This window comes from Prionailurus viverrinus, chromosome D4, assembly GCF_022837055.1.
Source record: "Prionailurus viverrinus isolate Anna chromosome D4, UM_Priviv_1.0, whole genome shotgun sequence".
Lineage (NCBI taxonomy): Eukaryota > Metazoa > Chordata > Mammalia > Carnivora > Felidae > Prionailurus > Prionailurus viverrinus.
Window position 1 is genome coordinate 30,054,682 of NC_062573.1, and position 14,407 is coordinate 30,069,088.

Genomic DNA, 14,407 nt, shown 5'->3' on the forward strand with positions numbered 1-14,407 from the left:
TCATGTTAATGATAAATTTGGCATATTAATGGTGAAAGACTGAATGCTCTTCCCCTAAGATCAGTGACAAGCGAAGGATATTCCCTTACCACTCCTATTCAATTTTGCACTGGAAGTCCTAGCCAGTAAAGTAAGATAAGAAAAAGAAATAAAAGGCGGTGGGTGGGGGGATGGGTGAAATAGGAAGGGGATTGAAGAGTACACTTATTGTGATGAACACTGAATAATGTATAGTGTTCTTGAATCACTATATTATATATCTGAAGCTAATATAACACTGTATGGTTTTTCAAAGAATTTTAATTAACGTTTATTTATTTTTGAGACACAGAGAGAAAGAGAGCATGAGCGGGGAGGGGCAGAGAGAGAGAAGGAGACACAGAATCTGAAGCAGGCTCTGAGCTATCAGCACAGGGCCCCACGCGGGGCTTGAATCCACAAACTATGAGATCATGACCTGAGCCGAATTTGGATGCTCAACCGACTGAGCCACCCAGGCGCCCCATAACACTGTATGTTAACTGTACTAGAATTAAAATTTTAAAAGAGTATGCAGAGGAAGGAATGAATGTCCCTATAATTGTCTACACAGAAAATTTCAAGAAATCTGCAAAAAAACCTCCTAAAATTAATAAGTGAGTTTGACTAAGTTGCAAGATACACGGTCAACACACAAAAATCAATCATATTTCTCCATACTAGCAATGTATAGTTAGAAACTAAAAATTTTTAAATACCATTTACAGTTAGTTCCCTACGATAATTTTACAAGTAAAATAAAAATGAGCGAATATATAGTAAATGGAATCCAGCACTATATAGAGGGAATTCTATAGTTCCTGAGTCCAGTAATTATATAAAAACATACAGTTTTTTATATAAAAGTATGTCATATGTTGGGGCGCCTGGGTGGCTCAGTCGGTTAAGTGGCTGACTTTGGCTCAGGTCATGATCTCGCGGTCCGTCAGTTCGAGCCCCACGTCGGGCCCTGTGCTGACAGCTCAGAGCCTGGAGCCTGTTTCAGATTCTGTGTCTCCCTCTCTCTCTGCCCCTCCCCCGTTCATGCTCTGTCTCAAAAATAAATAAACATTTAAAAAAAAAAGTATGTCATATGTCATAGCCAAGTTAGGTTTATACCAGGAATGGATGAATGGTTTTGCGTTGACAAATTAATAAGTGACTTGTCCTTATTAATAAAGGAGACAACTTGTGTTCATTTCACTAGATGCAGCAAAAGTATTTGATAACATTCAATATCACAATAAAAACTCTTAGTAAATTTGGAATAAAGGCAATTTCCTTAAAGAGATAGAAAGTCATTACACATAATATAATTGTGTATTTGGAAAGTATAGCAGTACCTACAAATATATTTTTAAAAAAATTTTTTACATATTCTGGATACAAGTTCTTTGCTAGATAGGTGACTGGCAAATATTTCTTTCACTATGTAGCTTGTCTTTTCATCCTCTTAACAGTATCTTTCCTGGAGCAAAAGTTTTTCATTTTGATGAGGTCCAATTTATTATCAATTTTTTAAATGGCTCATGCTTTCAATGTCATATCTAGGAAATCTTTGCTTAACCCCAGGTTACAAATATTTTCTCCTATGTTTTCCTCTAAAGTTTTGTAGTTTTGCTTTTTACATTTAGAGCTATGATTCATATTAGTGGAGAGAAGATATTTACCACATGTACAACTGATAAAGGGCTCACATCCAGAATATATAAAGATGTCCTAGAAGTTGCTAAATACAAAGTCAACATACAAAACCCAGCTGTATTTCTATACATATTCAACTATGAAAAGAGGAAATTAATTTTTATTTATTTATTTTAAATTTTTTTCAATATATGAAGTTTATTGTCAAATTGGTCTCCATACAACACCCAGTGCTCATCCCAAAAGGTGTCCTCCTCAATACCCATCACCCACCCTCCCCTCCCTCCCACCCCCCCTCAACCTTCAGTTTGTTCTCAGTTTTTAAGAGTTTCTTATGCTTTGGCTCTCTTCCACTCTAACCTCTTTTTTTTTTCCCCTCCCCCATGGGTTTCTGTTAAGTTTCTCAGGATCCACATAAGAGTGAAACCATATGGTATCTGTCTTTCTCTGTATGGCTTATTTCACTTAGCATAACACTCTCCAGTTCCATCCATGTTGCTACAAAGGGCCATACTTCATTCTTCCTCATTGCCACGTAGTCCTCCATTGTGTATATAAACCACAATTTCTTTATCCATTCATCAGTTGATGGACATTTAAGCTCTTTCCATGATTTGACTATTGTTGAGAGTGCTGCTATAAACATTGGGGTACACGTGCCCCTATGCATCAGCACTCCTGTATCCCTTGGGTAAATTCCTAGCAGTGCTATTGCTGGGTCATAGGGTAGGTCTATTTTTAATTTTCTGAGGAACCTCCACACTGCTTTCCAGAGCGGCTGCACCAATTTGCATTCCCACCAACAGTGCAAGAGGGTTCCCGTTTCTCCACATCCTCTCCAGCATCTATAGTCTCCTGATTTGTTCATTTTGGCCACTCTGACTGGCGTGAGGTGATATCTGAGTGTGGTTTTGATTTGTATTTCCCTGATGAGGAGCGATGTTGAGCATCTTTTCATGTGCCTGTTGGCCATCCGGATGTCTTCTTTAGAGAAGTGTAGGAAATTAATTTTTAAAAGGATACTATAAAGTATACCTACTTGCATGTGTACAAATTTTTAAATGTCAGGTAGAATAAATCTAAAAAAAGTATGTGACACCTCTACAAAGTAAAGAATAAAACTTTAAGGGAAATTAAAGAAGACTCTCCAAAGTAGAGACATATACCATGTTCATGAATTTTAAAAATTGATATTGTAAATATATCAAATTTCCCTAAATTGATCTCTAAGTTTAGCACAATCACAACCAAAATCCCAACAGGTTTTCTGTGGATCCTAATGGTCTAATTCTACTAAACTGTGGAGGATGTGATAGAGCTTTGGTAATGTCAGTAACTGCTGACTGTGGTATTGGCATAAGATCAGAAGAATAGACCAATGAAATAAGAGAGCTCATAAACACATTTCTGACACGTGATTTACAACAAAGGTGGCACTGCAGAGAAGTGGAAAATTGGCACTGGGGCAGTTATATAGCCATATGAGAACTTTGTAACCCCGGGGTAAAGAATGATTTCTCCAAGTATCAAAGAGCAGTAACAAAAAAGGAGAAGACAAATCAGGCTAATTACAATGAAAACGTACCATTAAGAGTGAAAAGACAAGCCACAGAGGCAAAGAAGATATCTACCATATGTGTAACTGATAAAGGGCTCATATCCAGAATATATTAAGAATTCCAACAAGTCAATAAAGAAGACAGAAAAAAGAAATGAAGACTTCACAAAAGAGGAATTCCACATGGACAATAAACATGAAAAGACGCTTAACCTAATTATCCAACTAAGAGAATGCAAATTAAAAACCACACTGAAATACCACTTAATATCCAATTGGCTAGGATTTTAAAAAGTCTGACCAATAGCAAGTATTGGCAAGCCTGTAAAGCAACAGGACTTCTCATATACTGCTAATGGCAATGTTAATTAACAACCACTTTGCAAAAATAATTTGGCATTATCTTACAAATAAGACAGTAATTCCACTCCTAGGTATATGCCCTAGACAAACTTGGTACATGTGCACCAAGATACACTCACAAGAACAGCATTGTAATTGTAATGGCCCAAACTGGAAACGACCCACATGTCCATCAACAGGAAACTAGATAAGGAAAATGACATATTCATATAAAATAGCATACAGACGTGAAACGGATGGAACTAAACCTACATACAACAACACGGATAAATTATAAAACATAATTTTGAATGAAAGAAGCCAGACACAAGATAATTCATACTGTACAATTTTCTTGTGAAGTTCAAAAACAGTCTGACCTAATCTATACTTCAGAAATGCCTATTTAGATAATAAAACTATATAGAAAACCCAGGAACACATTATCCTAAAGGTCAGAGGGGAGAGAAGAGATTATAATCTGGAAAGGGGCTAGATAGCTTTTGAGGTATTGGCAATGCTCTATTTCTAGCACTCAATAGTGGTTACAAGGATATTTACAGTAACTCATTAAGCTACACGGTCATGCATCATTGCTTTTCTGCATGCGTTGTATTCACAATAAGAAGGGTTATTGAGCATGTGTCTTATTTCTTGGTAAGTGTTCTAACTTACATGTGATGTGTTTACTTTGTTCAAAGATGTAACACTGATCTTTCGGAAGTAAATGTGGAATGTTTTATGTCATCCTTTAAATGGTGTAAAATACGCAACTAGACATGGGATGATGGAGCTCCTTCTCAGGAATGAGAGAGGTGAAGATGTAGAGTAGACATGCTTGGTAGCAGGTATTTTCTAAAATACTTTTTTTTTTCAACGTTTATTTATTTGTGGGACAGAGAGAGACAGAGCATGAACGGGGGAGGGGCAGAGAGAGAGGGAGACACAGAATCCGAAACAGGCTTCAGGCTCTGAGCCATCAGCCCAGAGCCTGACGCGGGGCTCGAACCCACGGACCGTGAGATCGTGACCTGGCTGAAGTCGGACGCTTAACCGACTGCGCCACCCAGGCGCCCCTAAAATACTTTTAACAAATCTTGGACATTCTAATTCTAACATAAATGGGTAGGTAGGAAAGCATAGACTTGCCATGAGTCTGTGGCCTAAATGAAATAGTACACTATGACTGTCAGTGTTGCTGAGCCACACTGTCTGTGTTTTGTCCTCACGGGACACTTCCTCAGGGAGAATGCTTTCTCTGAGAACAGTGGCATGTGGAAGAGGAAAGGTTATTAAGCAACTGTCATAAAATAAGCCCATGAAAAGATGCTTAATATCATTAGCCATCAGGGAAATGTAAATCACAACCACAATGAGATGCCACTTTGCTCCCACCAAGATGACTATGTTTGGAAAGAAAGATAATAAGAAGTGTCCACGAGGACGTGGAGAATTTGAAACGGTCATACATTGGAAGTGGGAATGTAAAATGATGCATCTGCTTTGAAAACAGTCTGGCAGTTTCTCAAATAATTGAACATAGAGTTACCATATGATCTAACAATTCCACTCTGAGGTGTATATCCAACAGAAATGAAAACATATGTGAACACAAAAACTTGTACATGAATGTTCACAGAGCATTCTTCATACTAGCTGAGAAGTGGAAACAACCCAGATGTCCATCAGTTAACTGATAAATGAGTAAATAAAATGTGGTCTATCCATACAGTAGAATGTTACTCAGCCATAAAAAAGGAATGACGTACTGGTATATGCTATGACATAGATGAACCTTGAAAACATTAGGCTAAGTGAAAGAAGCCAGTGAAAGAGTCATATATTGGGACACCTGGGTAGCTCAGTCGATTAAGCATCTAACTTGATCTCAGCTCAGCTCTTGATCTCAGGGTCGTGAGTTCATGCCTCGCGTTGGTCTCCACGCTGGGCATGGAGCCTACTTAAAAAAAAAGTCACATATTGTACAATTCCATTTATATGAAATGTGTAGGACAGGCTAATCCATAGAGACAGAAAGGAGACTAGTGGTTGCCTAGGGCTGGGAAGATGAGGGAGTTAGAAGTGACAGCAAAGAGGTTCCAGGCTTCTTTTGGGGGTACTGAGAATGTTATAAAATGGTGACAATGATTGTACAACTCTGTGAATATCTAAGAGTCACTGAATTGTACACTTTGGTTGAATTGTATGGTATGTGAATAATATCTCAATAAAGCTTTTCAAAATATGTCATCATTCCATCATGCTATTTAATATTTCTGAACAACCTAACTTGGACAAAACACCCCAGTTTTTAGTATTTTTTTAACCTTTATTTATTTTTGAGGGATTGAGAGAGAGAGAGAGAAAGAGAGAGTGCACCGAGCAGGGGAGGGACAGAGAGAGAGGGAGTCACAGAATCTGAAGCAGGCTCTAGGCTCTGAGCTGTCAGCACAGAGCCCGTCGCGGGGCTTGAACACACAAACTTCAAGTTCGTGACCTGAGCCGAAGTCGGACGCTCAACCGACTGAGCCATCCAGGTGACCCCAAACACCCCCAGTTTTTAACACCAGACCTCACACCTTAATAAAAAACACTGGATAAGTAGGAGAAAAATACAACAAACTCTTCTTTGGATATTGGTGTCTTGATGAAAGGAGGAGGCTTCACTGATGCTTCCCTGACATCAGTTTATACCCTTGTGTGGCATCATGAGGCAGTACATCCTAGGAAGATGTGGGTAAAGGTGTGTGTGTGTGTGTGTGTGTGTGTGTGTGTGTGTGTGTGTGTGTGTAAGGTGTTGGAAGAATAATTTTGAAAGGGAAGGTGGGAAAAGAGAACTAGAATGAAATCTCCACCACAGGTATATTCTTAGGTAGATTCATTTTAGGAAAAAAGTTGAAGATCTGAAAACTGATGCCCTAAAAATTGTACATTGTCTGAATTTCCCTTGGAAAGACTTCATGTGCCCGAGTTTGAAGACCAGAGTTGTCGTTCAAAAGTCTAGTCTTTCAAGACCACAATCTCTGCTACGAATTGCTAAAGTTTCCCTTGTGGCTAAAGCCGAGAATTTGACTCTACATTCAGCTCTGCCAGCCTCCTCAGGGTAGTAAGCTTCCAGTGTTGCAGCCTTATGGTCTAATTTTAAGGTGGGAAGGGGTTAGGAAAGAAGGAAGAGGGAGAAAAGAAGGACCACTTGGGTCAATAGATCAAATTAGAATCCTACCATGCCAAAGATCTCCCTTTTTAGCAAGCACCCTAGTGATTCTGCTGCAGCGGGGGGACAGGTCAATTCTGTCCAAGACTGCAAGGGAAAGAACTGACTGAGAAAAGGACAAAGAGGACAGTGTTGTCAGGAGACGGTTTGGTGGCATGATAGGAACAGAAGCCAGACTGAGTGGTTTAGAGATTGATCTGGAAGCAAGAGGTGGAGCCAGAGAATAGATGCACAGGAAGCTCAACTAAGGAAATAGATGAGCAGAGAGCAAGAGCTGGACTTCAGGGCCAAGGAGGGTTTGTTTCCAGAAAAAGACAAACTTGAGAATATTTGTGGAATAAAGAGAGAAAATCAGGAAGGGGGTGTAGAGAGAGAAGGAACTGAGGGTCCTGAGAAGTTGTGAGGTGACAAAACGAGACCCAGGGGAGGGGATCAATGCTGAATCCTGGAAGGACAGCTCTTCCTCTGGGATGCAGGAAAGCAGCAGAAGGTCTGGAGAGTTTTGGTAGATGTGGGCTTGTTCATGGAGCTCACATCATTTGACCTCTATTTCTCTGGACGTGTGGTGGCAGAATGAGAGGTAAACAGTTGAGAAAGAGGAGAGAAAAGAGTGGGGCCCCAGGACACCAGAGAGGGTTAGAGAATCAGCCGTGGGGAATGGCACCCGGAGTCAGCGAGAGGTGACGCGGTGGCCAGATAAGCCTGGTGGGGCGGGGGTGGGGCAGGTGGGCTTAGCCACATGGATCTGTAAGGTGCTGTTGTTCTTCCAGCTGGAGGACGGCAGTGAGGTAAGCAGAGGTGGGGCTACCCAGCGCTGAAGAAGTGAGAAGGGTGGGAGAAATTCCAGAGAAGAGGTCAGCTGTGAAGTGGAAGGTCCTCGCCTGCAGGGAACAAAGTAAGACGGGGCAGAAGGCAGGCTTTGAAGCCAGAGACCACCCAGCAGTGAGGTCAAGAAGATGATGCGGAGCAGGTCAAACGGGGCTGAGAGGCAAAAAGAAGGGGACGGAGCAGGTTTGAACGACAAAGCTACCTAAAGCGTCCTGTACTAATACGGTAGCCACTAGCCTCCAGGGTCCTTACGTGGTTGGTTAGTCCAAATGCGTTTGTGCTGTAAGTGTAAAGTACACACGATTCCCAAGGCTTCGTACGAGAAAAAAAGAATGTTAAACATCTCAATAAATGTTTGCCCTGATCACTTGTTTAAATAATACTTGGATATATTGCGTTAAATAAGATACGTTAACGTTAATTTCACCTGTTTTTTACTCTTGTAGCATTGCTTCTAGAAAAATTTAAATCACATACGTGGCTTGCATTATATTCCTGTTGCACAGCACTGCTATAGATACTCCCTTACTGGGGCATGGATTGTCTGTGTCATGCCCGTGGCCCCAACGCCCGGAACAAGGACCTGCACAGAGAGGCCTCAGTGAATGGTGTGCATGTGAACTGATGAGAGGATGAATAAATCAATTCATGAATGCGTGAGGGGAAAAAAATGAGGATTATATATTAGTACGCAAATGAATGAAAGGGGAACAGAGATAGTTAGAATTGAGGACTGCTCATCAAAGCTTTGAGGTAAGGAGTCTCAGAGAGCATTTTATGGGACTTTACTAATATAAAGGCTCAAGAACCTGGACCCTTGCCACACTCTTATTTTCCTTTAAAAAAAATGTACTCTTTTGGCACTTTTATATATGCCAGGACTGTCCTAGGCATTTACATGTATTAACTCATTTAAGCTTCACCCTATGAGGGAGGTGGTGGAATTGGTATTTAAATCAGGCCAACTGGTTCCAATGTCTGTCCTCCTAACTACTATACCATCCTGTCTCTCTTAGCCCCTCTCATCCCCAAGTTTCTCCAGCAGAGACACATTAGTCCCCCCTTTATCTACAGGGGATCTGTTCCAAGACCCCTAATCGATGCCTGAAACTGCAGATGGTACTGAACCCACCGTATTATGTTTTTTCCTATAGAAGCATTTCTCTGATAGAGTTTAATGTATAAATTAAGCACAGTAAGAGATTGACAACAATAACAAACGATGGAACAATTTTAACAATATGCTGTAATGAAAGTTGTGTGAATGTGGTCTCTCTTTCTGTCTCAAAGTATCTTATTGTGCCGTACTCCCCCTTCTTGTGATGATGGGAGATGATAAAATTCCTACGTGAGGAGATGAAGTGAGGTGAGTGACCGCGTTGTGACATAATGTTAGGCTCTTACTGTCTTCTGATGATACATCAGAAGGAGGACCATCTGTTCCTGGATCACAGTTGACCATGGGAAGCAAAGCCACAGAGAAGGGGGGACAACTATATAGATTTGTTTTTTCTCCCTTTACTGATCTCTCTTTTGCTCGCAGTCCCTCAAACCCTGTATTCCTGGAGAAAGTTTTCCATGAACTTTGCTTACTGAAAACAACTGTAAGTAACCCCCCAACTTCCCCACAAATAAGACACAAACACACGATGGCTGCATAGTCAAATACAACAGCCAAGTAACCATGCCTCCTCTGTTCCCTCTGCCTCCATCCCTGAGCCTTTCCCACACCACTTTCTTCGCCCAGACAGTGAGTCTCCTGTCCCAAACCTAGGATCTGCCCTCCCCTGCCTTCCTGGGCAGACTCAAGGGGAGTGAGTGTTGGAGGAGCCTGAGGCTCTAAGCAAATGCTTTATCTCTCAGTCTAGTAGATGCCAGCGGAGATGACTACAGAGGATAGAATGGGGGCTTTCCGGACACCACCTTGGCCAGTGCCCAGGAGTTGCTTCAGTCCCACCCACCGGGGACTCCATTCCAGCCTCAGCTTGGATCCCTCCAGGGACAGAGTAGCCCTGAATTTCCACCCACTGGGAGCAGCCCTAGCCCAGGATCTCCTCTTTCAGGGCCAAACATAGACTGGAACACTAAGAAGGAACCAACAGGCCACCTTCCTCTCTTTCTCTCATTAAATTGTGAATAATAATGCATTTACTTATTCTCCCACTTAAAAAGTTGTTTAAATCCTTTGCAGAATCTTGCAAGGCAGCTTGGCTAGACAGCAGGCAGGACAGTCCAGTGCTTCCGGTGGGGGGGCCAGGGTCTTCCACTCACCCATCTTTTGGTCCAACAAGTAGGCGTTTGGGTTGATGGTGTAGTCCTTTGTCTGGACATCACTGGCTGTGGTGACACCCCCACAGACAAACACTTTGCTGTCTCCAATGGAGCATATAGCATGGGACACATCCAAGGGGCAGTTGTTGGGCAAGAGAGGCACCGAGGTGGTTGTCTTGTTGGCCTTTATCTTCTGCAGGTTGATTTCCACACTCTGCCGGTGGCTGTGTACACAGAGGATGTTGTCCTGATGGAAAGAGAGCAAGGGCCGGTGGTTGAACTCAATGGGGAAGGTGATACACTGGACCACATCCCCAGTGGTGGTATCAAAGCAGTCCACCACTCCAACCCGAGAAATGTAGCCCTTCACCAAGCACCGTCCAGTGACAATGTACAGGTTCCGGTCACCCTTGGTGATCACGGCTGTGCCATCCATAGGGATGCTCATCTTTCCTGCCAGGCACCAGGTCTCCTTGCGCTCATCATAGCGATAGATGTTGGAGACATACCGCCTTGGAGCAATGCTCCCACCCACTGAGTACACTGTCCCCCCGCAGGTCACCATGGTGTGGAAGACAAGCCCAATTGGCAGGTCTGGCAACTTGGTCCAGGAGTTGTCATCCATGTCGTACCGCCAAGCTGTCTTCAGCCCTGAAATCTGCTCAGTGGTGCCACCAGAGATGTAGATGTAGCGACCAGCCGAGGTGGCGCTAAGCGCCGCGGCCCGATAGGGCATCTCTGACAGCTTCAACCACAGGTTCTCCTGGATGATATAGGCAAACACGCCATCATTGAACTTGCCATGGGCCTTCTGGCCCCCTAGGATGACCACCGAATCAAGCAGGGCGCCTTTCCGCTGGTAGCTCAACAGGCTGCATGGCCTCTCCTGTTTTCGGTCCATAAGGACACTCTCAATCAGGGTCACATGGGCCGAGCTGTTCTCCATGCCCATCAACTTGTTGCTGGCAAACATCAGTGTCTTGTTGGAGACGGCATTAAGGTTGATGTAATTGAAGAACTTCTTGAAATACTTCTCCCGCTCATCCTTCCGGAAGTGCACCCAATTGATGAGTGCGCTGAGAGCCTGGTCCTCATTGAGCACATGCAAGTTTTCATCTCGGAGCAGGCGGCCAAAGATGACAGGTGGACAGCGCATGAAGTGCATAGAGCCCTCAGGACTCGCCCAGTAGTGGAAGTTGTCACGAATGCCAGAGTAGGCCAAGTCTGATACCTCTTTGAGCTCAAACAACTCAGCCAAGAAGAGGTAGCGCAAGCAGTTTGCTCGGCGGATGGACTTAATCAGGAAGTCATTACAGTGGATTCGAAGGCGTGGTGTGTTGAAATACTGGGCCCCACGCAGGAGCTCCTCCACGTTCTGCTCCGAGATCACCACCTTGCCGCTGTAGAAGTAGTCCAGGAGCTGGTCCACTGTGGCCGGACTCAGGTAGTTGGGGTCAATGGTGATAAAGAGCTCATCGGTGGTCTTCATGTCATTGCTGGAGATGAGGCTCTTCACCAGTGGAGAGACAGCAGCCAGCACGTTGCGATGTGCAAAGAAGACATGGTGGTCCACAGTCAGGGCCATGTCCCAGTACTCTTTGCGTTTCCTCTGTTTGTTCAGGTTCTGCAGCACGAAGCTGTTGTAGTTTTTCTCCGTGAATTCCAATTTCATGGTGCTTCTTGCTGGTTGAGGCAGAAGATCAGCGGCAGGTACTGGAGAACAGACTTTCTCACGCCTTTGGGATTCAGATTGATGGTTGTTTGCAGAGCAGTTGATCGGAGAGGAGGGGGGCTGGGAGAGAGGGTGATGTCATAGAGTGGATGAGGGCATCACAATGCCAGCCCCCTGAGGCCCCTCTCAGAGGCACAGGACCTTTCTCCCCTTTGATGGCTCCAACGTGCCACGGCTAGATCCCCTGCCAGGACCTGATGCCCTGGGCCCAGAGCTCAGGAGAATGGGTTGCAGCTCTAATCTGGGACTTTCCAAACTTAGTTCAAGGTTATATCCGGAATGTTAGAGCCAGTTTGGGTGGAGGGTGGTATGGGAAGGGAAGAGGGGAAGCTGAGGGAAGAAAGGAGATTTTTGGATTTAGAAGAATCTCCCCATGGATAGGAGGGAAACAGACCCAGAGAAGGGAAGGGACTTGCTCAAGATCCCACAGCAGGTTGCAAGTAGACTAGGGCCTGGAACTCAAGCCTTCTCTAACTCAGTGTTCTTTACTTTCCAGGAAGCTCCTAACTCCCTAGCTCTCCCCAGTCTCTGGTTCTCAGGTCTCGAGGTCCCTTTCTCTGCCAAGGCTCCTGGCCATCAGAGAATTTCAGGCTCTGTCCTTTGCCTTCTGACCTTTGCAGCCATGGACACCGTTTTTCTTTAAAATGGAGAGACAGAGGCTACTAGTTGGAGCAGGGATACAGGAGTTAGCCACACACTGGGGGATGGGAGGGCCTCTGAAGCTCTGATTATTTCAGTTCCACAGCAAACTGGGACCTCCTCTCCACATTTCCAAGTCTATAGTCATGCAGCTTTGGGAGCTGCGGTGGGTCAGCTCTCTCCATCAAGTGTGGACTTGGACCAGTGGCTCAGACTCTTCTAAACTTCGGTTTCCTCATCTGTGAGATGGGAATAATAATACCTGCTTCAAAGATCCTTAAGAGTTTAAATCAGAAGATGACTAGACAGTGTTAAGCACAACGTCTGGCGGGTAGCAAACGTCCAATAAATGTTAGCTGCCGTTACTTTATTAATCTATTAGTTCGCCCAGGGCTGGTGTCCTTGGCTGCTCCCTTCCTAAATGCCTCTCTTCGTCTGGTTGGCTTGTGATGGTGGTGGGGGGGTCTGGAATCCCGCGTCCCCTCTGGGGCAGGGGGGCTCCCCGAGCCCCTTCCGGCCACGCGGTGGAGCTGGAGGGCCATCTCCGGCCACTGAGGCCCCGACTGCCACGCCGCTCCTCGCTCGCAACCACCGCAGCGGCTCCAGCTGGGAAAGCGGCGCCCCGCCCCGCTCCGCCCCGCCCCCTCTTGCCACGGGGTTCCGCGCGCCCGGCCGCCGGTGGCAGGGCCTCCCACGTTCACCACCCGGCCTCCGGTGCCCGCTTTACAGGTGGCGGCCCCGGGGAGAAGCCGTCTCAGACTCGGGGCGTCACCCCTCAGCAACCCGGGCGGACGTGGGGTTCCCCGAGTGCCCGGCTCCTGCGGAGAGTGGAAGAGCCCGGGGGCCCCACCCGCACCAGCCTTTGGGGGCCCCCAGCGAGGGGCTCAACTCGCAGGCGTTTGCGGGAATGGCCAGATGTCACAGAGAGGACCTGGGCCCGGAGCCCCACTCCTGACCCTTACGTCGTCCTTAGCGCCCCCACTAGGAAACCAGTGTTGCCTGGAGCGTGGGGAGCGTGAGCCTGCCGGCTCTTCCCCTGCCCCGCTTGGTCCACTTATTCATCGTCTCTGCACCACATCCTTCCAGTTTAGACCTGGCTTTTTCTTTGGGGATTTGACAGCTTGAAAAGTATTTAAAAGTACTTACGTTTGAATGCTGAACTTGTTCACCTTGATACCTGAATGGAATAGAGGCACTCAGTCTCTTGACCTATCCCTGCACAAGGCTAAGAACTAATGTTTTTTCCCATGAAAAGAAGGCTGACTTCAGCCCCTCCACCACAGACTAGCCGCGAGGTTTAGGTGGACCCCTCTCTGTCCGTTTTCTCCATGTGAGGCTAACTGAGCTCTAAATGCTTCACCAGCCCTGATCTCGCGAGAGGTGGCTGCCACCTGGGTGCAGGTGAGACCTCTTGGTGTTGATGCCGGCCGCTTTTTCATCCATTGGCATCTAGGCTTGCCCTTGTGAGAGGCCAGCAGACCTCACCTCCAGGGGCGTTTCAACCAATAGAGTATGGGTGGGGTCAGGCCTGTGGTTGCATCCACCCCTTTGCCCCCATATCTTTCAGAAGCCTTAGGGGCATTTTGGTGGAGGATGTGGCCGCGCCCCTTTACGTTTGTTTCAGGCACTAGAACACCAGGGCAGGAAGTCTCTCCAGTTACGAAAGTTGGGCACAGGGGGTGTCACGGGACCTGAGAAGATCCGGTAGACTTAACTCTTTGTGCCAGACCTGGTACAGCCCGACAGACTGCAGCCCCGAGTGGGGAAGGGAGCACAACTCTGAGAGCACAGGGCTAGAGCCTGGAGCCAGGGTTCCTAATCCCTTCCTCTGCTCTCTGGCGACAAAGGAGAACTGGCGATCTGGCTTGTCTTTGGCTCTTATTGATTTTGGGAGTTGCTGTCTTTAAGAGATCCATTAAAGAAGTGAAATCAATGCCCACCCGCTCAGCCAGCTTTGTTGCCTGGCTTTTCTTCAGCCTAGAGTGCTCTTCTGGTCAGCTTTTTTCTTTCTCCAGCCAACTGACGAAACAGACTCCAACCTTAAGAGCCTGGCTGCATGCCAGCACCCACCCCCCTGTTATGTGTGTGCATTGGGTGGAAGGTGTCCCTGGGAGCCACCAGGAAGTTCACTGACTGGTCATTCAGTCCCTGTTGCTCAAGG

The 14,407-nt window shown here is 45.7% G+C and overlaps 2 protein-coding genes across 2 annotated transcripts; one reads left to right on the plus strand and one right to left on the minus strand.

The window, feature by feature from the left end:
* Positions 1 to 9,729: 9,729 nt before the first annotated feature.
* On the minus strand, positions 9,730 to 13,691 carry CCIN (calicin). Its single transcript, XM_047829211.1, has 2 exons — positions 13,393 to 13,691; positions 9,730 to 11,667 (listed from the first exon to the last, which is right to left on the minus strand). Exon 2 carries the CDS (start codon positions 11,545 to 11,547, stop codon positions 9,781 to 9,783), a length of 1,767 nt encoding a protein of 588 aa, XP_047685167.1. The 5' UTR covers positions 11,548 to 11,667; positions 13,393 to 13,691; the 3' UTR covers positions 9,730 to 9,780.
* Positions 11,666 to 13,355, plus strand: LOC125149979 (skin secretory protein xP2-like). The gene is made up of 2 exons (XM_047829214.1): positions 11,666 to 11,874; positions 12,345 to 13,355. The coding sequence occupies exon 2, from the start codon at positions 12,668 to 12,670 to the stop codon at positions 13,199 to 13,201; it is 534 nt and encodes a 177-aa protein (XP_047685170.1). The 5' UTR covers positions 11,666 to 11,874; positions 12,345 to 12,667; the 3' UTR covers positions 13,202 to 13,355.
* Positions 13,692 to 14,407: the final 716 nt, after the last annotated feature.

Excerpts from the sequence above, each read along its gene's own strand:
- CCIN (XM_047829211.1), bottom strand. The coding sequence starts at position 11,547 with ATGAAATTGGAATTCACGGAGAAAAACTACAACAGCTTCGTGCTGCAG.
- LOC125149979 (XM_047829214.1), top strand. The coding sequence starts at position 12,668 with ATGCCTCTCTTCGTCTGGTTGGCTTGTGATGGTGGTGGGGGGGTCTGG.